Consider the following 25,483-nt stretch of genomic DNA (forward strand, 5'->3'; position numbering starts at 1 on the left):
TCTGGGGCTGCAGCTCGAGTACACGTGTAACAGTAAACGCGATGTTGCCAGGTTGGGGATAAACTTCCCCAGTTTTGTTTAACGGCATGCAAAGGTAGAGGCTATGATTATTATGAATATTTTTATTATCGTTAGGAATTGTATGTGTCAGATTGGAGTTTGTATATTTCATTTAGTTATATGGAAAATGGATGATTTACCATGAGTCACGTGTGTGTGTGTGTGTGTGAAAGTGAGCTGTGGGATTGTGTTACTCAATATGATCAAATAATGAATAATTTGCAACGTGAAATGCTTTTGTCCATGTGACATATGGACTGACCCCTGAATGACCACCTGATCCCTAAACAAACCCATTATACAGGGTATAAAATGTCTGACGGTGTGTCACCATTTAGGATTTTGCCTCCCTGTACAATACTTGCGAGTTACAGGAGGAAACACATCTGGCATATCTTCTATTAGAAGATTTAATTGGTTGTCACTCACCTGTTTAGCAAGTACCAGATAATTTGTAGTGTGTGTGTGTGTGTGTGTGTGTGTGTGTGTGTATGTGTTTCTCAGCCTGATACTATAGTCATTCAATCAATCAGTTACCTATGCCAAAACTTTGACTAGAATAATGCATGAAGGTTATTTGAGACATGGACTCAACTGACTTTTGTTCTCCTCCTATTATTTTACATTTTAATTGATCTCACATCCCTTATTGCTTCTATTATGATATGATAATTTCACCATCTGCTGAATGCAAGTTTGATCACTGCCAAATAAATCACTGACAATGAAAATGCAAATGGAGTCTCAAATTGACCTGTGACAGATATGTGCTATCTATCTATCTATCTATCTATCTATCTATCTATCTATCTATCTATCTATCTATCTATCTATCTATCTATCTATCTATCTATCATGATCACTACACAGCCCCACCCCCAAGAATTGTACAAAAGTACCCCTATGAAGATGCATTCATTTATTTATTGCAAAACAGCATGAAAGCCTTCAGTTCTGCTGACACACACAAATAAAAAAAGAACTGAACTGTGCTTGACATAGTCAGACACACACTAAATTGTCCTGTTTGCATGCACATGCCACTTTACATTTATATATATTTATATTAATCCTGTTTACATGTGTCACTTTAATATCTGCAATCACTGTATACACTGTTCTTTGCACACTGTCTTGCTCATTGCACAAAGTCAGCCTATATGTTGTTTGTCTGCACTGTCTCGTCTCGTCTTGTCTGGTCTTGTCTTGTCTTCCTGTGCACTTCTGTTATATGTCTAGTTCTTAAAGACTGCACCTTAAGTATAGTTTAATTTTTTTAGTTTAATTTTAATTTTTAAATTATAGTTTAATTTTTTATCTCTGTTATAGCTGTATGTTTGTCTGCGTCACTGTACTTTGTCTTTGTTATGTGTAGCACCTCTGGTCTAGGAGGAACGTTGTTTCACATCACTGTGTACTGCATCAGTTATATGTGGTTGAAGTGACAATAAAACGTCTTTGACTTTGACTTGACTTTGACTTTGGGAGTAGTATGGACAGTGCAGGGAGGAGCAGCACAGAGTTGAGGAGGATGCACAGGATATTTTCACTTCATCTGGTGCTCCAAATCAGCCTTCATGTTTTAAATCATTCAAATGATGTGAATGATAACGTTCAATGAATAGGAAAGTCTAAGTGATCTACCTCAACAGACAATAATTTATCAGAAACATCTTCTGCAGCAGAATTTTGCTGGGTTTTCGTGCTTCAAACAGTCAACCTGTCTGTCCATCTGTCTATAGTGTCTGGCCAAACGTTTGCAGACACATGACCATCACACATACAATTGGCCATTATAGTCTATCTATCTATCTATCTATCTATCTATCTATCTATCTATCTATCTATCTATCTATCTATCTATCTGTCTGCCTGTCTGTCTGTCTGTCTGTCTATAAAATAAACAGCTTTAAGTGGATGTAGTCATCTGGGCTCTCAGATATACTAAAGCACACGTCAAACACGTGTGGGCGTGGTCAAAACGTGGTGTTGGGCACACTGGCGAATCATAAACAAGCTGTTCTCTTATTGGCTAGGAGCACCAGCAATGGGAGGGGTAGGCATCCGGAGAGCAGGCGGTGATTGGCTGCGCGTGGTTGAGCCTAAATTCGGCACGTGTATCCGAGCGCATGCTGACGTTGAGAGAAAAGAAGAGGGAGGGAGGTGGAGGGAACACGGGTTAATCCAGCAGACACTCTCTCTCCGTTTGGCAGAGCTTGAAAGGCTGAAGGGAGTCGGTGGGTTTGCAACTCTTTCTGAGGTGAGGATAATGAATTTTATTATTTTTATTATTATTCTCCAGGAATTAACAAAGCCGCTTTAATAGAATGGACAAACCCGTCACTCTGGGCGCGTGCGTGAACTCAGTGCCAGTCCTATAGTAAAGGCTGCTTTTGTCCTCTCTTCTTATTTCAGTGACTTTATTTAACTTGCACTCTTTATTTCCTCCACGTTTACTGTTTTCATGGCTGAATAGACTTCTTATTCTGATTGCAACGTCAACATGGACAGATTGAGTGAGGTTTTGTTTTTTTATTCCTGCTGATTCTGCACTGCTTTACTTTTCTTCTTCCTCTCCCAGGAATCTGTCAGAGAAGTTTCCGGTGTTGCTCAGATCTGTTTACATCTTATTTCCTTTCACACCATGTTACCTTCAGAGCTGTTAATGCCATATCCTGTTTCTAAACATTGTACTGCATTATTATATCAGACAGGGATGACACACTGTTCAGGATGTTACTGAGATGAACTGTGTACCAAAGAAAGTGAAATATTATTGAGTAATAATGTAAACATCACTCTTTTTTTGTGCATAAGATTTAATGCATGTTTTTGTGTCTATTGGTATGAATATTTCTATATTTACGTCCGTACGAGTATCAGAGCTGTGAGTGTTTACTGGTCCAAGATTTGCATCATCTGAAAATCTAAGCAGCTTTCTGCAAGCAAGTAATGCAAAAAAGTAAAGCTGTGATGATGATGATGATGATGATGTGCTTTAGTCTGCACAGGATTTCTTTTTAACCCAATCCCATCTGTTTTTAAATCCACTCATGATGGGTGTTGATAAATCACTAGCCAAGATGCCTGAGACAAGCAGAGTTCATATACGTTTACATTGACTCACAGCGACAGTTTCAGTGACAGCTGGTGACTTCCTAAACATGAGTGACGTCAATCATTGGCGACTAGATGTGGATGAGTCGGGCAGAACGACAAAGCTGAGAAAAGTTTCACTTTATGCAAATATGAAGCATGATAGTGCTGCGACTACAAGTGGGAGTGAAGACAGTAAAGCACATGGGATCCATGGTGAAGAGCAAATGCTGCTAAAATACAATGCAAATATATACGCTGGTGAATTTTGTATACAATCGCTCTCCCTCAAGAATTATTTCTTTTTGGCAAGAATTCTAATGTGACACAAACTGATAATCGATAATTATTACTAAGGCAATTAGTAGTAGAAGTAGTAGTGTTAGTAGTAGTAGAGATGAAATCGCTGTGTGTTTGTGTTTGTTTGCTTTCCAGCTGTGCTGGAGGAACAGACTCAAATAATATTGTTTACTTGGAGTGTGAGGAGAGAAGACCATAGTTTATAGGCTGAATCTTTATTAAGTATTTGACGCACTACATCAAAATGTTATCAGGTGAGGGTCTGGACTATGGCGACTCAGTTGTTCCAGCCCAAGGAACTCATATACTCGTACACTTGACTACCTGACTAGCTTGCAGTATTACAATTGACTGGGAACTAGTGAAGGATCAGCTGAATTTCTAAACCCTGTTGTTCTCCTTAGCTTAAAACCTGAATAAGACTAACGTGTACAGCAAAACGTCCAGAGAACTGGATACCAAATCACTGCTCAAATTTCTCTTAGGAGAACTTTTCTCATGGTCCCTACCTACCTAATTCCTTCCAGGAATTCATACCTACAAAAGGATTTTTTTCTCATGTATTGATTGTGCTTATGAGTACTGCGTCTCAATTGTATCAAGATTTCAATCATCGACCCAGCGAGAGGAAGCTGTGGCCTGAAGGCATTCCTGTGCCATGATGGTAATCCTTGGATGTGTTGGTGGCCACCAGCTGTTAGCAGAGACGTCCTGTGGAAGAAGACTTCCACAACTCTTTAAGACTAGCGCTGATGGAGAGCTCTCCTGATTCAGCTGAGAGGTATAGAGGTATGAAAGCCTCAGCGTCTGAAGGGTGTGTCTGTTACAGTGCAGGATATAAATGAACCTGACAGTCATGAATTGCAAATATCTCGCTCTTCTTGTTCAAGTTGGCTGTTCATAAACCTTAAGGCATTCTGAGTTTAATATTTTTTTTGTTTACAGTGCTAACTAATGACACACATTATGCTAATGAAATTCGTCCTGCAATTAGAGATGAAACACTCAACGTTCCCTGAAGCATTCATCAGAGATGTTGTAATTATTTAATGCTGATTAGTTAAATGTCCTCTATAAAGTTTATTTCTAATGAAAATGTTAAATAGAATGGTGTCTACATGTAGCTTTTAACATGTAGGGTCTCCTGCATGCATGGGCTCACAGGGTTGATGGTGATATAGCTGTAACTGACAGGAGAGAATGGTTGTCATTCCTCACGTCCAGAGAGCATGGCCAGTTTTTGCTCCCTTTGCTTTGATTTCATCTCAAAATCTACTGATAGGAGGCACGCCTTTCGGTTGCACCACTCAGGAACCTTGAGTTTCGGTGAATCCCATTAAAATACCTGACACTAAGCCAGAACAGAACCAGCAATGGTAGTAATGTTTAGGGGGTTTTATTGACATTCTTTATATTTCTCAGATTGGTGAAAGATCAGTGCTGGAGTTTCATTAGCACTGACTGAGCTGCTTCTTGTTTTGGAGTCACACGTGTTTGCAGATCCACAGACGCAGACGTGTAATTTGGCCTTATGAGGCAACGAAGAGAGTGCAGATCAGGGCGGGGGGATGGGAGTAGACAAATCAGCAAGGGTGTGTGTGTGTGTGTGTGTGTTTGCACGTGCAAGTAAGCATGTGCGTGTTTGTGCCGGAGGGATCTGAAGAGCCCCCCTTACTGTGTTTTACACACTCACTCACTCTCTCTCACGCACACACACACACACACACACACACGCACAGTTCCATTCCCTTCCATTTCCCAGAAAGGTTCAGCCATGGTGTAAAACCCGCCTATGAACTGATGCTGAATGCGGCCTGCAGCTTTTAACATGCATGTTTCTTTCTTTTCTTTTTTTTTTTGTTAAAACATAGGCTTGGTTGTGTGTGTGTGATTTACTAAATGACCATAAGTGATTTATTAATCAATATTATTAAGTTTAACACAATGAACAAAAATGTATATTGTTAGTAAATTAATATTATTGTGAACTAGTATTTTTAAATCATGTCTCTTTTCCTTTCTCACTGTCTCTGTTTCCCCTTTTCATCTCTCTCTCTCTCTCTCTCCCCCTCTCCCTCTCCCTCTCTCTCTCTCTCTCTGTCCTCAGTCATGCAGTCAGTAGAAAGCACCTCCTCTCAGACGTCACCTGATTGTCTAACCTTTGGTGAGGACGACTCTGAGGTCTTCCTGTCAGTGGACGAGACGTCCGAAGTCCCTGGAGGTCATAGTAGATCAGCCGTGTCCCCCTCATCCTCAGGACTGGGATGGAGCAGCACAGAGAGTGAGTCAGAGAAGGAGAACAAGACCGTCGGGAGCACACGAGGAGACCTGCTGTTTGCCCAGAAAGTGAGGATGTATAACGTTATTTATTAAATTCCTACAGTATGTTCATGTTAATTCAACAGTTTTAACAGTGGATATTATTATAAGCCTAGACAATCTGGATATAGATTTAGATTTTGATCTCTAATGAGCAAGTGAGAGGTGATGTTGGCAAGCAACTCCCTGAGCTGACATGAGGAAGAAACCTTGAGAAGAACCCATCCTCGTCTGGGTGTCACCGGAAAATGTGATCGAGTTATTACTCTTCCACAGCAGTATGATATAAAGTTAAACAGTACTAAATGAGTGTAAGAGGTACTTCAGTACGCACATCAGGGGTTTTTCTTAATTTGTTTATAGCTTTAAATCTATCATATACAAATGGAGATTGTGCTGGACGAGGAATGAGACTTGGCTATAGACTGTTTACAGTAAGTGAAATCTTACTAGACTAGCCAATTGAAACCATCAACAGCAATCTTTAGAGCAGGGGTGTACAATCTTATCCACAAAGAGCCAGTGAGAGTGCAGGTTTTCATTCCAATCAAGCAGAAGCCACATGATTCCACCTGTTTAATCATCTGATCTTGGCTTCAGTAGACTCAAAATGAAAGTCTGCCCCCACACCGCCCTTTGTGGACAAGATTTTGGACACCCCTGCTTAAGAGTATACCTGTGGTATGCTCCAGGATGGTCGGTAGACTGTTTAGGACCATCCTCAGCAGCAATGAGTGACTCTCATGTGAAGAAAACCCCAACCTGAAGTAGAGCATCAGAATGGATCAAGCAGGTCCAAAGGCAGATTCACCGGTGTCTTATCAGACAGATCTCAACAGAGGGAGAGAGAAAGAGAGAGATTAAATAGTCAGAACAGATTATTAGGTATAGTCTGTCCCCACACTAGTTTAAGAGGTTGTACATTATGCTCAAAGTACAAGCAGGGACTCTGGCAAGACTAGGGACAAGCCAGAAGGTAACACAGGCAGGAGGGCAGCTTTTTGATTGAAGCAGGAAGGCTGGATGATAAAAGACCACATATTTGCTCAAATACTATGCTACATGTTGTTACTGTGTTTCTCACGTAAATGATACGTGATCATACACCTGCCATCAAAGAACTGAGTGTGATTAGCACCAAATAAAGACATTGTTGAAAGCTATCAAGGAGGGGTATACTGAGAATTTACCACATATTATTATATAACATGGAACACTGTGAAGATGATCACCATGTTAAAGAGCCACAGTGACCAAGAACAGGATGTCTCTCCAAAATTTTTTGAAAGGACACGAGGAAAACTTACCAAAGAGGGCTGCCTAAAGATGTACTGCAGTGTTAAAGGAATAACTACACTCTATGTATGTGAAAGCAATCTCTCTGGTTCCTCATATGTCGAGGGAAATAGGGAAGGATGACTAGATAGCAACCCTTTCTCACCAAATAAAAAAAAATTTCAAGCCTTATCTAATCACCATGTGTTATAGTCTGATGAGACCAAGGTAGAATTTTTGGCATTGCATGGTGGTGGCAGCATCGTGCTAGAACCAGAGCTCTAATCAAGAATCAAGGGAATTTACATTTATGGAATTTGGAATCTTATTTATACAACTGATTGTTAAGGACCAGTGCAGTGGCTTGGTGGTGCTGGGATTTGAGCATGTGACCTTCTAATCATTAGTCTAAAGTCTTAAACACTGTTTTGTCCTATTGAAGACCTGTGGAATGAGTTGAAGAGGGCAGTGCACAGGGGATTCCCTCACAGTTTGATGGGTCAGATTCAAATAGCCAAATCTAGAAGTGTTAAGTTAGTAGATTCTTACCAGGAGATTCTTACACTGAGTGTGACGTTACAAGTAAAAGTTGTTTATATATGTATTTTTTTTGACAGATTCCTCTTTAATCAAATGTTTGACCTTAGAGTCTCTTAGGGAGTGAAAGCAAACCTAGTGACCATAGCTTACTACTCGGCTTAAACAAGCCTGCTTTTGTGTTCATCAGGAAAAAAGCTGGGCATTCTGTGCATACTGTAAGTGTTCACTGTTTAAGAGAAAGATTGTTTGTTTTTGTTGTTGTTTTTGGGACTAACAGTTATTTTCCACTTTTCACAATTCAATAAAATCATGCTGGATAAAACTAATGTTTTATTCTGGAGTAGTGATGAGTAGCTTCAGCTTGATGTCAGGTTTTATAGGTCTAATCACTTACTTTAGAAACCTGATATGATGTCTAGATGTGTACTTAATATGTGTAATACTTACAGTCTCTCTCTCTCTCTCTCTCTCTCTCTCTCTCTCTCTCTCTGTAAGTGTCTGGAGCTGCAGGGTTTCATCCAACCACTTTTGGAACTTTTGAACGGACTCAAGAAAGGACGATTTGACAAAGGTGATTTGTGAGCATGAGTAAAGTTTTGAGCACATTTCTGGCTTTGCATAGCGAGACAAGCTAAAAGTGCAAGACAACACAGACCGATTGGAGAAAATGTGTCTATAGATGTGGTACAGGTGCAGATCATGATCATGGGACATGTTTGGGCAGCACACTATTAAGGCTACACACACTGTGAAGATGTCATGTCATGATATGAACCGTTGCAGATTGTCAGAAGAGGTGTCGGTGTGGTTAGTTTTTTACACAGTTACACTGAATATTTACAGAAAGACTGAAAGGTTAGATGAGTACCAGTACTGAAAAAATGTATTGAAATGACACAAACTGGTATTTCATTTCAATTCTTTACTGGGCATATTGCTGAAACGTCTTCTGAAGTGGTTATTGGCCTGTTCTGTAACCCTGGAGGAATATAGAAACTAAGTACTGTTTCTCTGTTTATAGCATTAAGGTCTATCCTTAATCTATCTAAACTATCTGGAGCACTTTTTGTGCTGACAAAATAATAAATTTTTTTTTCAGTTCAGTTTATTTGTATAGCGCCTTCTACAATGGACACCGTCTCAAAGCAGCTTTACAAAAGAAGAGAAACAGAGAAAGGAGAAAAAATTATTGGACTATTTTATCCCTATTTTATCCCAAAAATGGCTACTTACACACCCTTAAACATTCCAGCACTCGTCCCACTCCTAGCTGTTATCAGCTAACAAGACTAGCTTGCTTTATTAGGTGGATGCACACTAATCAGCCATAACATTAAAACCACCTGAAGAATATTGGGTAGTTTCCTTTTTTTGCCACTAAACCAGCCCTACCCCTTTGAGGCATGAACTCCACAAGACCTCTGCAGGCATGCTGTAGTGTCTAGCACCATCCTGCTGTAAGCTGTGAGTTGGGACCTCCATGTATCGGGCTTGTCTGTGGAGCACATGTTCACCAGCACTAATGTTTGATCGGATTGAAATTTGATTGATTTGGAGGCCAAGTCAGCACCTTGAAGTCTTTGTCATGTTAAACCATTTCTGAATGATTTTTGCATCGTGGCAGCTGATTGACCGAACAGCGGACACCATCAAATCCAGAGGCAGAGGGGTTTGATTCACAATCAACAACAAATGGTGGGACACCAGGAACATTACCACTCTGTCACATTCCTACTCGCCTAACCTAGTACATCTGACTATGTGCCATCTATTTAATCTACCCTGTGACTTTCTTTTGGACCTCGGGACTGTTATGTACATCGCTCCTCAGGCAGACACAAGGCTCTGTCTAAGCTCCATGAAATGTGCTCAGTGTCTCAGGCCTAACTTTAATCTTCTGTCCAACTAGGTAGGTAGGTGAGGTAGAAACACACAGAAACACTGCTGTTCTCAGATTAGGAATGGCTACAAAGCTCATTTACGGCTTTTGACAATTTTTGGGACATGCTAGAATATAAACCCTGCTCAGGAAGCTTCAGAGCGGACAGCAGTGAATTACTGGCCCAGTAAGAAGTGCCTTTAAAGGCAAACCCACCGCTGTGGCAGACTCTTCTCTGACTGACAAGCTGAATAACTGCTATACACGCTTCAGGGCTAGACTGCCGACTCGCACTGTTTGAAGAGCACATGATTACCCTCTCGTAGGACGAGGTTCAGAAACAGGTGAACATCAGGAAAGAAGCCAAACCTGATTGGCATTTATGGCATTTGGCAGATGCCCTTAACCAGAGGGACTTTATCTCATTTTATACAACTGAGTGATTGACAATTGCAGTTTGGTGGACCAGTGGCAGCTTGGTGGACCGGGGATCTGAACTCGCAGCCTTTTCAAGCAGTAGTTCAACACCTTAACCACTAAGCTACCACTTCCCTGGCTGTATTTCTGGCTGTATGCTGAGACTCAGTTGCTGGGTTTGTTCACATCCATCTTCAAAAGTTCCTAGCTATGGTCCAAGTCTATGGTTCTTACCTGCTTTAAAATTCACATTCACTTCACTCACTTCAGAGTTTTTTGAGAGGAAAAAATCTCCATCAGCTCCTCCATCACTGACCCACTGCAGCTCACAAACTGACCACTAAACAGTTAGAATATAAATGGCATCAAACTAACTTATTAGTATTTCAAGCAGCGTGGAATGAAAAGCCTCCAGAGCTACAGAAAATCTCTTAGAGCTGCTAGATCAGTGTATCTTTCCACCCTGGAGATTTTTATTTAATACTGTAGTACAGTTAACTTGCACACCATCACTATAGTGCAGTAATGACTTCCTTAATTATTTCCATGGCAAAAATATGTTTAATAACTGAATAATGTTTTTATTCAGTTCTTTTTACATAATGTATGTTAGAAGCCAAATATGTTTTGTTAACATCTTTGTAAGAACCATATGTGTTATTTTCTTGGTGTGACTGCATTGTGCGTTAGGAGATGTATTACATGTAGAGATGTAGCAGAACAGACATTTTGACATTGAATAGTAATATAGTCGAATAGTAATATTTGTGGCAGACTTACTATTGCTCATGTGTTTCTCGTGACAGGCCTAAGCAGTTTCCAGCAGAGTGTGGCCATGGACCGGATCCAGAGGATCGTAGGAGTGCTGCAGAAGCCATACATCGGGTAAATTAACTAAACAGAATAAGCTGCACATATGCCAGAGAGGCCAATGGGGTCCTGGTCACACAGATCAGCATCATCATAGCAGAATAGACTCTGTGGAATATAGTCAACCTCAAAAGCAGTGTCAAAGCAGCTGAAGAAGAATAAAGCTAATTTGGGAGGAGGAAATGTGTAAAAACGGCATACTGTATTATTTACATATTGCCAGTACACTTAATAAAGACTGAAATAAATGACCTTTTAATATACATTGGACATTTAGGCTTAAATCCATTGCTGAATTGCAAAATAACAACTTCCTCCTAGGTGAAGGTTACATCCAAAACTGTTTTTGGTCCAATTTGTTGTAAAATTTCACTAAAATTCCACTTATCATGATTTACAGATATTGCAATTGATGTGAATGTCATTTTACATGCAAAACTTATGTATGGTTTACATGGTGATAGACAAAAGAACTATCAAGAATTTGCACACCACAGTAAAGGAGATATATATATATATATATATATATATATATGGTTGTTAGAAAAAGAGATGATTTTATGTGATATTGATTGAATTTAGTTTTTACTTTTGTATCAGAGACCAGAAACGAAAGACATAAAATAAGCTCCCTGGGTTTGATGCTTGATGTTCCTGGTAACAGCCTGGAGCTTTTGCAGCACAGTATGAGGGTTAAAGCTCTGGTGGAATCTGGCATCCAGGAAACTGCAATGGAAAAAGTGCTGATGTCCGTTTTCCATCAAATGTTCATTAGGGCCTCTGGACAAAGCACTTGAAGCATGAACTGTACAGTACCTTGTCTTCTGAGGGGAAATCTATTAGTTCTTAGAAAATGTGTTTATTATGTACATATTTTTACACTCTTTTCCCCCCAGAGAGAAGTATTTGCCCACGCTGCTGCAGGTGGAGATGATGCTAAAGCTTTGGTTCCCTCAAGTGAACCTTAAGCCTCCAGGAACATGTAAACCTACAGAGCTTTCTGGACAAGGCACATCCAGCAGCAGCCTCAGCACACCTCCACACAAGCAGAGAGACCAACTACACATCCCAGTGAAGGTCAGCACACAAGCACACACCAACACACACCTAACATTATTATGATTTTTCAGTTTAGTTTTTATCTGTGTAGCGATTTTAAGAAATGGACATTGTCTCAAAGCAGCTTTACAGAAATATAAAAATTCAAAATAAAAATGACCAAATTTAAAGGTCAAAGTCTAAGCCAATGCTGGCAAGGGAAAAACTCCCTGAGATGATATGAGGAAGAAACCTCAGAGGACTTAATGTGTCCTTCTCTACACTTTTGAATGCACATGTCCAACTGTTCAGTGTTTCAGTACGTTTTGCATAACTTGCTGTTCTCTAACAAGGTGCTTAACGGCAAAATTCACAACTGGTGTTTGATCCATGAATCGACCAATACATTTTCTGGTTCAATTAGAATTGGTATTTAAACAGTCCTCTTCATCATGCTGTTCACATTCTGACATCATGAGACCAAGACGACACCTAACAATTGATCAACAGTACCTCGCCATTGCGAGGCTTCAAACTGAATGTTGTCAGAGGGAAGTGGCCACTGAGCTTAGTGTCTCAGAGTGTCATCAGCAGGTTGGGACAGAGATACGGAGAGACTGGAAGAGTCACAGAAAGGCATAGAAGTGGATGTCCTTTGGCCACATCCCATGTTGATGACCGCTTCATTGTGAACAGTGCCCTGCGGAACCGGATGATGAATGACACTCAACTCCAGGCACATTTAAGGGAGGTGAGAGGCACCCAAGTGTCACGTCAGACCATTCGAAACCGTTTACATCAGCATGGTCTGCGTGCTAGATGACCTGCAAGGGTACCTGACCACACCACCAGGCACAGGCGTTGGGCCAGGAAGCATTTATGCTGGATGAGGGACCAGTGGGCCTCAGTGCTGTTCTCTGATGAAAGTCGATTCACGTTGAGCAGAAATGATGGCCGCCAACGATGTTGGAGACGTCAAGGAGAGCACTATGCATCAGCCACTGTTGTGGTGGTGTTACAGTCTGGGCAGGTGTGTCTACTCAATACAGAACTGCCCTACATCTTGTGAATGGTACAGTGACAAGCCAATACTACCTGAATAACATCATTAATCCAGTCATTGTGCCCCTGCATGAACAACACAGGCCCAATTTCATCTTCATAGATGACAATGCTCCAGCTCATCGAGGTCGCATCATTAGGGAACAGCTGCTGGAGGCTGGGGTACCTCAAATGGAGTGGCCTGCACTTTCTCCAGACCTGAATCCCATAGAAAACCTATGGATCAGCTGAGTCGCCGTGTAGAGGCTCGTAACCCTGCACCCCAGAACCTCAATGACCTGAGGGCCGCCCTTCAAGAAGAGTGGAATGCCATGCCTCAGCAGACAATAAGTCGACTTGTGAACAGCATGAGACGTCGCTGTCAAGCTGTAATTGATGGTCAAGGGCACATGACAAATTATTGAGACATTGACATTTTTTGTTGTGGTATACCCACCACTGTTGTTGGCTTTTGTTTCAATAAATTGTTTGCGATGAGGAAATCACCATTGCATGCTTCTACTTAAATGCCCTACTTTCATGATATAATATCACTGTAGTGTGAACTTTTTACATTTTCCATAAATTTCACCCAAAAGCCAAATATCCTTAACTTTTTGTGAGTAGTGTGTATATATATATATATATATATATATATATATATATATATAATATATATAATATATATATATATATACAGCTCTGGAAAAAAATAAGGGACCAAAAATAAGAAACCTCTGGAATGTCATCAAGAGGAAGATGGATGCGAAAAACTAGGAGAGCATGGAGCCAAAACGCATGCAAATCGGGGTTATTCCACCAAATACTGATTTCTTGATGTTATTTAGCCAAAGCATTAACACAATTTGTTTACAAATGATTTGCATTTTGTTTTATTTGAGTTATTAAAGCTCTGCAAATACTGCATGATGTTGGGTTATTTTGATGTGTTGTCATTTCCTTTTAAATATACACTCTAAATAACTATTTATATTTTGAATTTAGGAGAAATTTTGTCAGCAGTTCACAAAAAACAAAACAAAACTCTTCATTTCACCGATACATGAACCTGTAAGAAAAAAACATAAGAAACTGATTATTTTGCAGTGGTCTCTTATTTTTTTTTCAGAGCTGTATATAACACTAATTCCCATGAACCTTTACTGAGGTGGACCAATGCTACCAACTTTACTTTGGTTGCTGCTGTTCTTTTTAACCACTAACAAGATTTTGTCCCATTTGGCCCAAAATCAGCTATTCTATCGTCTCAGACAAGATCATTCTAAAGCTGCGAAGCTTATTAAGTGACACACACATCACGTGTAATGCTTTTTGAATCAGATCAGTTTCATCAAAATAATCAGAATGGTTACTCCTTTAAATCTCTCTCTGTCTCTCTCTCTGTCTCTCTTTCTGTCTCTGTCTCTCTCTCTCTCTCTCCCTCCCTCCAGAAGCGAAGACTGAGCTGGTCAGACACAGACTCTTCCCCTACTCTGACTCCTGTTGCATGTAAGTGCTTCCACATAAAAGGTCAGGCGAAAGAAGAACAAAGCCAGGGTTTGTCTCTTAGCTGCACACCAGCATCCCACACAGACCAATCCAACAGGAGTGGTGAGGAAAAACCCGGACCCAAGGGCCTCTGTTGGACCGAACCGGGCATGACGTGGGTCCACATCGCCCCGATCCTTTCTCCACCCAAGTCATGTCCCTCCCTCAACTTGAGAGAAGGTCCAGCCAAAGACATCAGAAATGGTCATCTTCTTCTTGCACCACCACCTCCTCCTCCGTCCAGCAGGGGCAGTCCGGCAATGCAGGACAACTCCATCTCCTCGACAACACCCTGCTCTGAGCCAGTGACGCACCAAACCCAACCCGAGGCAGTGTCTCAGACAGAGGGGCGGAGCCAGTCTCCTCCAATCACAGAGCAGCTTTCAAGCCTGTTACAAAGTTAATGAGTCCGAACCAAACACAGACAACAGAGAGACTTGTTTTGAAAAAAGTGAGGTATTTCCTTTTTTTTTTAAATGGTGATTCTTTTTTTATTAATATTTTTATGAGTATTTAGGCAGCTTAGCCTTTTTGTGCTTTGAAAACGATGAGCAAACAGCAGTGGAGGTTGATAAAAATCAGCAGAAATATGACTTGCTGATCCAGCAGCTGAATGTGTGTGTGTGTACTTTTAGAAACTTGGCTGTAGGCATGTGTCTATATCAAGTTACATAGCAATTAGCCAGCATTTCATCATGGATGGATGAAATCCTCACAGTAACAAAATTACACCATTATTTACACAAACTTTCAGTAGCAGTGTTTATTAGGACATCCGGAGGGAGTTGGGCAGAACCACGCCCACAACACACAGGACCGCTGCATTCTGATTCAGAAGGGAACTTGTAGGAGGGGATGAGTACAGAGGCAGGAATTTTCCAACAACGATGATGAGTAGCAGTGATTTAAAGTGTGTAGGCCCATTCAGGCTCAAATAACTAATTACTGAAGTAGCATATGCCTTCCATCATCACCAGCCTTGCTGAATAACCCTTTCACACCCGCAGCCTTATGTCATAGTTACTCAGGGTCCAATACATACATACATATATAAGAGAAAAGCCTGGAAAGTCAAAAAGTTGCTGATCCCTTTGTAGGTTGATATGCTAACAAAAATTGTAAATTATTGAAAATCCAGTTAATTCAGGAAAAAAAGTTTGTGTCCCATGAGCTCTCCTGTTCATTTGCATACAAGGAGATGCACTAATGTGAACCTCGACTGATGGATGTGGCATGACTTTACTGAATGTTTATTTTTTATATAACAGGAATTGGATTATTAGAGTTAAACTATTCTTTGATTCCAATTCTAGACAAATGTATGTCTTTTAAGTTAATGCCTCGAAAGAAAGCAAATTTTAAATTAATAAATTAAGGCAAATAAGATTAGCCTTCAATTAAGACACATGAAACGGCACCCAATAAAAGGAGGAAGAGTTAGTGTGTTAACCCGAATAATCTACACTCGCATTCAGACCAGGCACATTTTACTTCAGGACACATTATTTCAGTCTTTTTCACTGCAGTGGCAATAAAAATGAATTGATTTTCCTTCCCTGCTACATATACTAGCACTGCGACTCAAACTGCATACTCTTCTAGAGCATTACTGAATCCTAACACTGTTAATGTGAGCATTTTTCAAACCTCCCCTGTTGCCTTCAAACCCACCGGTTTGCCTACTGAAATTTCTGATTGCAGCAGAATGTTTTAAAAGGGACACCGGGCTGGTCAGTGTGTTTAACATTTAACACTGTACATAAAAACGCTGGTCATTTTACAGCCTGGTTTGGAAATCCTTTCGAGAGGTACGTTGTGGCTCCGGAAATATCTAGCGAATGTTACTTTTAAATCTTTTGGATAGTCACAAAGAGTGAATAAGGATAAAGCTATAAATAATTATAAAATGTCTGTAAGGAGTTAGAATTGATCCCCAATTAAGGTGTTTTGGAATCAGTAGTCAGGTTTAAGTTTTAAATATCTAAGCAAATTTTTCACCATGGTTACTTCATAATCTTTTTAATCATATTGAAAATCATTGATCATAAAGAAAAATAGGATTTAGAATTTTTATCTTAATGCCAGTTTAAAATGCTCATAAAATTAGGTGAAAAATCTTACAGTTAATGAAATTTCTCACAGACCATGATATTATCTAAAGTGGACATGGTGATGGAAGTAAGGGATTTAATTTCTCATTTCTGTTTTTTTTTTTTTTTAAATTTTGGAAGGAAATCTTCGACTATTACTATTTATTATACTAGAGATATTATTGTACTTAAAAAGGCATCACCTAATACAGGAATCGCTAGGAAGGAAAGTTTAGGCTAAAATAAATCAGTGCAATATTAAAACAGTAAAGAGTTGTACAGTTTAGCGGTCAAAGGTCAAGTCATCCGAGCAAATGCTGTGTAAGCCGGAATATTCTTATAAATGTTTACATTAAAAAGGTCGAGATGGAAGATGAAGCAAATGTTCAAATGCAAAAGGGATTATTGAGGAATGGGAAGGTTTTAGAGGTCTAGTAAAGGAAGGAAGAGTTGTCACGATAAAAATAAGGTTATAATGCCCATCAGACTAACAAAGAAAACGCATCCTTAACTCAGAATTCTGACTCAGGATGTTGTGGTCGCCTTCTCAAATACAGGAGTTCAGCGTGCAAACAACATTAGCAAGAAATACATTAGCACTTCTGACCTCTGATTGCTGTATTACACCAATACATTCCGAGATCTTCTCTTGTTAAATCTGTAACAGTGACGATCAAGGAGGAAAATATTCACAATAAATCATCACTGTTAGCTGGTTAGATTGTTACTAAAAAAAAAAATAGACGAACATGGCGGCAGGCAGTAGGTTGTGGTGTAAACGGTTCTGGAAACCTGAATGTCAGTGAGAATGTTTAAGGTTGAGTCAAGGGAACCAACATGGGGCAAACCTCTGTCCCTGATATTCTCTTTCTCATCGATTTAGGTACACTGAAGGCACGGAGAGGGTAAAAAGTGTCTGTATGTACACAGCTGTAGGTAAGGGCAGGGTCAAAGGTATCAGGATCAGGTATCCCATGATATAGCAAAGATGGAAGGGAATAGTGAGAGTGTAAAATGGGGCAATGAACTAAAAGGAGAAAGGGAAAGCCAATTGCAGTGGGGTAACATTTCCACTATGATGTAAATGGTCTGAAATAAGATTATTCAATACAGGTTTATTTGTAAAGCTCTTTAAAATATATGTAGTCACACAACATGGAAAGATACAAGTTTACAATGGATTTTTAAATGTAAAAATAAAACCCCAATGAGAGAGAAGAATAAAAATAAAAAGTCCTTGTGATTGATATTGGGAAGATGATGTGAGAGGAAACAGGCTCTGGGTGACGGCAGATAGTGAGATTATAAATTATTTTCCTTCTTTGGCCCTGAACTATATGGTCAAAAAGTGAGATTGTGTAATAAATAAATTCAGTCTTGTTATAACATGGAGTCAGTTTAGTTGAATTTATCGACTATTTACCGATTAAGAAGTTCACGGACACTCCAGCACACCTGTAGCAGCTTTTCAGTGCGCTTTTAATTCTTAGGGCTAGTGTGTTAGAACCTCCACATAATTCTTTTCTCATAGCATCCTTTCAGGAAACTGCTGCAGTATGCAGAAAGGGAGGGATGATTAGCTAGAATATTGTGTAAGACCACAACGAAGCAGTCAAAGATCAGATTAAAGGCTCAGAAATAAACAAAAGCTGCAGTAGACTAAAAGATATGAAGGGTTGTAGGAAGAGCTCATACTCTCCGACAGCCTGTGTTCTTTATTTATTCGTTCGCTCACTAATGCTTTTATATATTAGTTTGGTTATTTATTCATATGGCCCCTGCCATCAGGGGCGTTTCTTGTACAGGTTTTTTGCAGAGTGACATTTTAGTGACATTAGTCTCTGTATTAATGGAAAGAAAGCAAGGGAAACCTGTGCCTTTTCATCCTATAGGATAAGGCATGTGTGATTTCTGATTGTGTTTATTTTTTTTGACTCTTCAACACATCTTTCTCACATGACATAAGTCCGCTAGAACCATTCCAGCTTCATTTCTCACACAATGTTAGACAAACAGGACTGATGATACAAAGTATAAAGGACAGAACTGACCACAGGACAATAATAGCTGTGTGTAAATGTCAGCAGAGTCTGTGTTTATTAGATGTTGTATAACTGATAATTGGCACAGGACGAGTTAGAAGTTTACATTTAATTGTTGTACAACAAAGCAGACATTTGAAAAAAATCAAGCAATAATATACTCCAATTTATTTCTGTAACTTACAATGATCAGGCATAACATTATGACCAATATTGTGTTTTGCTGCCAAAACAGCCCTGACCCATCGAGGTATGGACTGATCCCTAAAGGTATGCTGTGTTATCTGGCACTAAGATGCTCTGATCCAGTGGTCTAGCCATCACAATTTGTCCCTTCGTCAAACTCGCTCAAATCCTTACACTTGCCCATTTTTCCTGCTTCTAACATCAACTTTGAGGACAAAATGTTCACTTGCTGCCTAATATATCCCACCCACTAACAGGTGCCATGATGAGGAGATCAGATCTGTCAGTGGTCATAATGTTATGCCTGATCAGTGTATAAGCTAAATTCAGATCTGTCTTGCGTTTTTAAATTCTTGAGCCTCTGTTATTTAGAGCATTTGAATCATTTTAGGAAATAAAATCATTTATTTGTACTGGACTCTGACTTCACAGCATTGTATTAGTTTCAGTGAGGTGAACATGGACGTGCTGCTACAAGTCTTTAAACCTGTCTTTTTCTGTTCTTAATACAGGATTTCACCTGTCTTTTAAAACAATAACAACTTATTGCACTTATCTTTGTGTTTTTCTGCTCCACAGCTCAACTAACTGTGTCCTGTCTAACTGTTATCTCTGTATTTTTATTGTTCTTTCTACTTTTTCAGTCTTTTAATAAACGATCAATTTTGGAAATAATGTTCTTTACTGTATGTTGTGCGGACTGTGTATGTGATGGTTTGTGTGTTTGTGCAAGTTCCATTTAAACAACAGGCTCAGAACCATGTATTGTAATGTATTTAAAAAGACCGCCCTCTTACTCCACTCCTATTACATACAGACACACACACACACACACGACTTACGGCTAGGTTTGAGAAATGATAGAGGAATAATACTTGGTTGAGGAATAATAGTGGAAGACATAATTTATAATAAAAAATGATCAGTGAAGGTGTTGGTGTTACTGTCGGATGTAGCGAGTGCAGGGTATGGAGTCATGTGTGATAGAGTTTTAATGTAAGTTTCATTACACTGAAGGCAAGTTTATACACATTAATTTCTAAAATAATAATATGACACTAGTCTATCGACAACTTGTCCGTCTTTATGGCAGATAAACAGTACAGTCATAATACACACACAATTTACACTCCATACACAGGGAAAAGTCTCAGACTGCAAAAAAAGATCTGGAATTTATTTTAAATATAAAAAATATTTTAGAATTTTGAAAATGATGCATCACTAGTGAAAAAAATATTCTGCTCTAGTGTTCTGCTCTATTTATAGATCTACTATTAAATATAAACAAAGGCTTTGTAATATATATATATATATATAGTCTTATCTCTTTCATTAAAACCTGTGTTCAGCGTGGTCTCAGATGGGTTTGTTCAAACATGGCTCCTCAGGGTTTAGACTTTTGTGCATTTTCATTCATAAAAATGAAAACATTTTCATTATTGTTTCTTGTACTTTTGGACTCCACTGTGCTTCGTGTGACCAAGATGAACTCAACCTGATATAATTGGAGATATGTGATCTATTTCCAATTTACTTTTAAATAAACGAAGAAATATTTACTTTCACAATGAACTGACAAACCACATGGACATCTCTTCTGCACTGGGGTTACTGGATCCACATCTGCCACATCTGATGACACATAGAATAGTGATACTGTTGTCAAGGAGGAAGATCAGAGTTTTCTAATACTTCACATCTTCAATCAATCAAACTGAGTTGATACACTGCTTCACATCCTCCAAGTATCTAAAACCTGCAGCACAGTTCTGCACCTGGATGAAGTAGATGTTGTAATGTAGGTCTAATCTGATGGGTTGTATAGTACAGCATCTCTGTCAAGGCTCATAGCTCAACGATCTGCCACCAACCAGCAATGAGCCTGTTGGAAGGATCACCAGTCTGGAAAACAACATCACAAAAGCTCTTTCCGACTCATCTAAGCTACTTTTTTGAAACAATGATCTAGGACAGGGGTGTCCAATCTTATCCACAGAAGGCCGGTGTGTGTGCAGGTTTCCATTCCAACGGAGTGGAAACCACACCTGAGTACTGAAAGCCAAGATCAGTTGATTAGCCAGTTGGAATCAGATGTAGCTTCTGCTTGGTTGGAATGAAAACATGCACCCACACCAGCCCTTTCTGGATAAGATCAGACACCCCTGATCTAGGATGCTCTGAAGCATGGCAAAAGATCTCATTCTCCTAGGAAGAATGAAGGATGAAGCTGAGAATGTTTACTTTGTTAGTCTATCCCAGTAGGGCAGCAGGTAGGTTGGGGGTCATCCCAGTTGCCCCATTTGCAGGTTTTTAAATCTCTTGACTAGGATTTTGGCTCATGTGGTAAAGGGAAGTTTTTGTATCTCACTGAAAGTAATGATTGTGGTATTTTGATGCATGACTAGAGGACAGAATTTGTGTCCAAGCATTAGGTCATTTCTTAAGCAGATTGAACTTTTTTAGGTAGACAGATGATTACTTGTAAGTAATTGCTGGCCCAGTGGGGATGCAAGACCCATTATAGCTATGAAGGAGGAAAGGAGTAAGCTGTCAGCTAAGGAGTAATCTGTCAGTAGGTCACTAGTTGGTGTAGGGGTGAGTGGCTGAAGCAGTGGATTGCGAACTCCATTGTGAGCATGTGTTGGAGTGAGAGAGAGTGTGTTTTCATTTCTTTTTGTTTGATGATTGTGCCATGCCAGAAGCACAGTCTGCTTTGCTCTGCCTCAGTTCCCTCATAACCCCAGTGTGTCACAGTCACCATACCCTGAGCCAGCTTCCTAGGCCTCCAAATCTGGTATGGAGGAAAAGCATGCAGTATTTATTGAATTAATAGTCCTTCTTATCTATTCCCATTGCTGTTCCCATTGTAAGTTCATCCTGTGTGTCAGGCACATAAACACATCAGGCCTTGTTCATCCAACAAGCAAAACTGTTCTACCAAGAAAATGACTTTCTTTATACTTATATGTTGGCCATCTGTAAAGTTCCAGACACAGCTCACTTGCATTTAATGACTGCTTTGTTAGAAGTCTGGCCAACTGAACTGCATCAGGATGCTTATCCACAGAGAGACCTGTACATGTATGATGAAAAGATGCAGAGGTTTGTTTAACCTGTCCCAGAAGTAGCACATGCTAGCCCCAACCCCTCTGGCTGGTAGATGTCTAAAACTTTAGCTAGTGGGAGGGGATTGGCAAGACCAAATTTGGGAGAAAATATGGGAAAGCCTTAGTAAAGCACTTTTTCTGCCCTTTTGGCTGTTTGTCATTTTTCCTTTTTTCATTTTTTGTTATTAAGGTAGTGTCTATTGGACATCTCTTACGTACCTACCATGAACTAAATGTCTACCAAACCAGTGGCATTGCTTCTCTCAGTCTTAATGGAGAGTGTGGCTTCTGTCTCTTTCAGCCTCTGTTGTATGGCTTCTCTTTCTGGCAGTTATGTTAATCTAGCTAATGCTTGTGTGTTCATCCGTCCTAATGGTGGAGTGTGGTTTCTGTGTCTATAAAGCTGCTTTAAAGAAGGTTTGGCTTCTTCAGGGAGGAAAGGCATCTGTGCATCAACATATATTCTGTAACAATCAGCACCAGAAGAGGATGTGCAGCACATGTCTATCAGTCTACATGAAGGAGGCATGGCTTCTATGTATCCTAGCTCAAGCACTATCAAGGAGTAGGTTGTTTAATTCAACTTACCCTATGCCAGTTTCCTTTCCCTCCACTTGTGTTATGAAGATGCCAGGGCTTTTAAATAAGATATGGTTTTGTGTCTAGCAGTTCTCTTTGTGGTGATGTTTGGAAATATACAAGTCTTATTTGTGAAATTGTGGTTAACAAAGGAAGAGCAGCTGAAGCCTCTGTGTATGAATTCTTTCTTATGGAGGCACAGCTTCAATGTCTAACAGTCTCTTTTGGAGGAGATGGATATTCTATTTCTGTCAGTCACAGTAAGACAGCGTGTGGTTTATAAATTCTGTGTTTATAAGTCTTCTCGATAATGGCTTCCTCAAGGAGGCTTGGCTTTATGTCTGTTATGCTTACACTGCTTTTCTTTAATCTCTCCTAAATTTCCTTAAAGCTTTCTTTCCTGTTGTGTTGCTCATGGGGAAATTTTTGCTATGTAATTAGCTTGCTACAGGATTCAACATTTTAAATTTTCATTGTAGCAAACTTGATGTCATTGTTAATTACTTAAGGTGGCATGCTTAATAGATAAAGCTGGCCTTCTTTGTCTATCAGGCCTCTTAGAGAAGGTGGAGCTTCTGTCTATTAGTGCTATTTGTGAATATGTGGTGTTTATGTCTGTCAGCCATTTTAGAGAAGTGCTCTTGGAGGAGATGTGGCTTTTTGTTGGTCTAGTTCAGGGGCCTCCAACTCGTTGCTCGTGAGCTACCAGTACTAAAGACGAGTGGTGTAGACATTTCTTATTAGTGCAAGTGGTGTTTCCGAGTAAAGTACTGTTTAGTATTTCCCATTGCAACTGGATATGAATTCCAGAAAAATACTATTACTTATTCACATAAAGGTCAACTCAGTTTTAGGTCTTAGGTTTTCAAAAATACCTTCAATATCAAAAATGTATACTTGTTATGAAAAAAGCCTTCTTGCTGACTCCACCAGGGTATGTGCCAGTAGACTGTCAGTAACAATTTCCTGATAAACAATATTGAATTGATGTGAAATCACAACCACACTTAATATCTCTCTCTCTCTCTCTCTCTCTCTCTGTCTTTCTCTGTCAAACTATATGTCCCACTCCTGAGCTCCCAGTGTCCTGAGATTGTAGTGTGACCACTGGCTCTACCCCTGGTCAGAGTTTTGTCGCTTGGTGGTGTTCACTGATGCTGCGGATGGATCTGTGTGGACAGCCTTTGACCAGGAGACAGCCATGGACAGAGCCACTTGGGGACTATCACACCGTCACAGATCTGCCATAACATCTGTTCAGCTTGTGACAGCAAGGAATTAGTGTCTATAATGAACTCAGAAACTACACTGACCTAATATTTCCTCATGGGCCCTTGACTGCTGTTGTAGAAAGGACATTATTTAGTTACATTTACATTATTTCCTGTTCACTGTGAGGATGAGTTTCCCTTCTGAGCCTGGTTCCTCTCAAGGATTCTTCCTTATATCATCACAGGGAGTTTTTCCTTGCCACCATTGATGCAGGCTTGCTCAATGGGGATAAAATAGGAATAAAATAGGGATAAAATAGTTTAATAATTGAATTTAATATTTTTTTTCTCCTTTCTCTGTTTCTCTACTTTTGTAAAGCTGCTTTGAGACAATGTCCATTGTAAAAGGCGTTATACAAATAAAATGAATTGAATTGAATGAAATCTGACAATAATAGCTGATTTTTTGAAGTTCACACAATTATTCAGCTGTTTTGGTTTATGGCAATAAGCTATGGAAATAAAAGTTACTTATTTTGTCGAAGTAGCTCCCTGATGAAAAAAGCTTGGAGACCCCTGGTCTAGTTCAGCTGGAGGAGGCATATGTTAGTTATTTGTTTAGAGGTTTCTGTGAGGTGAAGTTTCCACATCTATCAGTCTCTACTGAAGAATATGTGGCTTCTGTGTGTATCAGTTCAGTTTCTTAAGCCATGGCTTCTGCATCTATCTGAGTCTATTCATGTAAGTGTGGCCAACAAAGAAAGTGAGGCTTTTCTGTGTATCATATGTATATGTGGAGTCTATCATGTCTCTTTCCAGTTGTGTGCCTAATTTGCAACAGACTTCTACATCTTTACTTTTTGTTGAAGTAGACATATGATACTTAACAGGCTTAACAGAAGAAGATGGTTAATCAGACCTTTTAGAGGAGCGGTAGTTTATTTGTCTATTAGCCCCATTGGAGAATGTGTGGTGTTTGTGTCTATCAGGAATTCTAGTCAAGACATGGTTCTGTGTCTATTAGTCTTCTTGGTGGCTTTTCTGTCTTTTGGGTTCTTTTAGAGGCATCACTCCTACATCTGTCAGTTTCTATTGAAGGACATGTATCAGATCAATGTCTTGGGCTATGGCTTCTGTATCTATCAGTCCTATTCATGAAAGTGTGGCTGACGAAGGAAGGCTTCCCTGTGTATCAGGCACAGCTTTCATGCCTATCAATTTCTATTGGAGGAGATGGATTTTCTGTTTCCAACAGTCTCTGATGGAGGAGGTGTGGTTTCCATGTCTATCAGTCCTATTGAAGAGGGCTTGGCTTATTTCACTTTCATTTAATCTGTACATCAGACTATATTCTATACCAATTGGCACCACTAGAGGATGCACATCATGTGTCCTCCAGGCTACAGGAAGGAGGTATGGTTTCTGTCAATGTCAGACTGATTAGACCAGATGTTGCTTCTTTATTTACTAGGCCTTCTCAAGGAGGCAGTTCTCAAGCGCTATCAAGGAGGAAGGGAGAAGGTTGATTAAGTTAGCTTACCCTGAGCCAGCTTCCTAGATCTCTAATTATGGTATGCTGATGCCAGAGCACATGGTGTTTACTCTTTATTCTGCTGTATGCTATACTGTTGCATCTGATGTTTTTAAAGCTTGCCCAAGCATGTTGTGTTCAATTTTGTGGGATTTATAATCATTGTGTATGGCATGGTGTATATATATATATATATATATATATATATATATATATATATGTGTGTGTGTGTGTGTGTTTTTCTATGCACAGTTTGCTAGAGGAGCCTTCTGACCATGAGGTATCCATACTCCTTTATAACTGCACGATATATTGTTTGTAGAAGTGTATACACAGGAGTGTTAAGTTGGA

At 39.7% G+C, this 25,483-nt stretch overlaps 1 protein-coding gene across 5 annotated transcripts; it reads left to right on the top strand.

The window, feature by feature from the left end:
• ciarta (circadian associated repressor of transcription a) lies at nucleotides 1–25,278 on the top strand. Of its 5 annotated transcripts, none has more exons than XM_058392562.1 (7): nucleotides 4,093–4,245; nucleotides 5,564–5,802; nucleotides 8,086–8,161; nucleotides 10,693–10,771; nucleotides 11,653–11,833; nucleotides 14,287–14,834; nucleotides 23,467–25,278. In XM_058392562.1, exons 1-6 carry the CDS (start codon nucleotides 4,209–4,211, stop codon nucleotides 14,785–14,787), a joined length of 1,113 nt encoding a protein of 370 aa, XP_058248545.1. In that variant the 5' UTR covers nucleotides 4,093–4,208; the 3' UTR covers nucleotides 14,788–14,834; nucleotides 23,467–25,278. The 5 variants fall into 5 exon arrangements, with proteins under 5 accessions (XP_058248570.1, XP_058248561.1, XP_058248545.1 ...); XM_058392571.1 differs by having other exon boundaries at nucleotides 23,474–25,278; XM_058392587.1 differs by lacking the exons at nucleotides 4,093–4,245; nucleotides 23,467–25,278 and adding an exon at nucleotides 1–94 and having other exon boundaries at nucleotides 14,287–17,150.
• The last annotated feature ends 205 nt before the right edge of the window (nucleotides 25,279–25,483 follow it).

Source organism: Hemibagrus wyckioides, linkage group LG01 (genome assembly GCF_019097595.1).
Source record: "Hemibagrus wyckioides isolate EC202008001 linkage group LG01, SWU_Hwy_1.0, whole genome shotgun sequence".
NCBI classification, from domain to species: Eukaryota; Metazoa; Chordata; class Actinopteri; order Siluriformes; family Bagridae; genus Hemibagrus; species Hemibagrus wyckioides.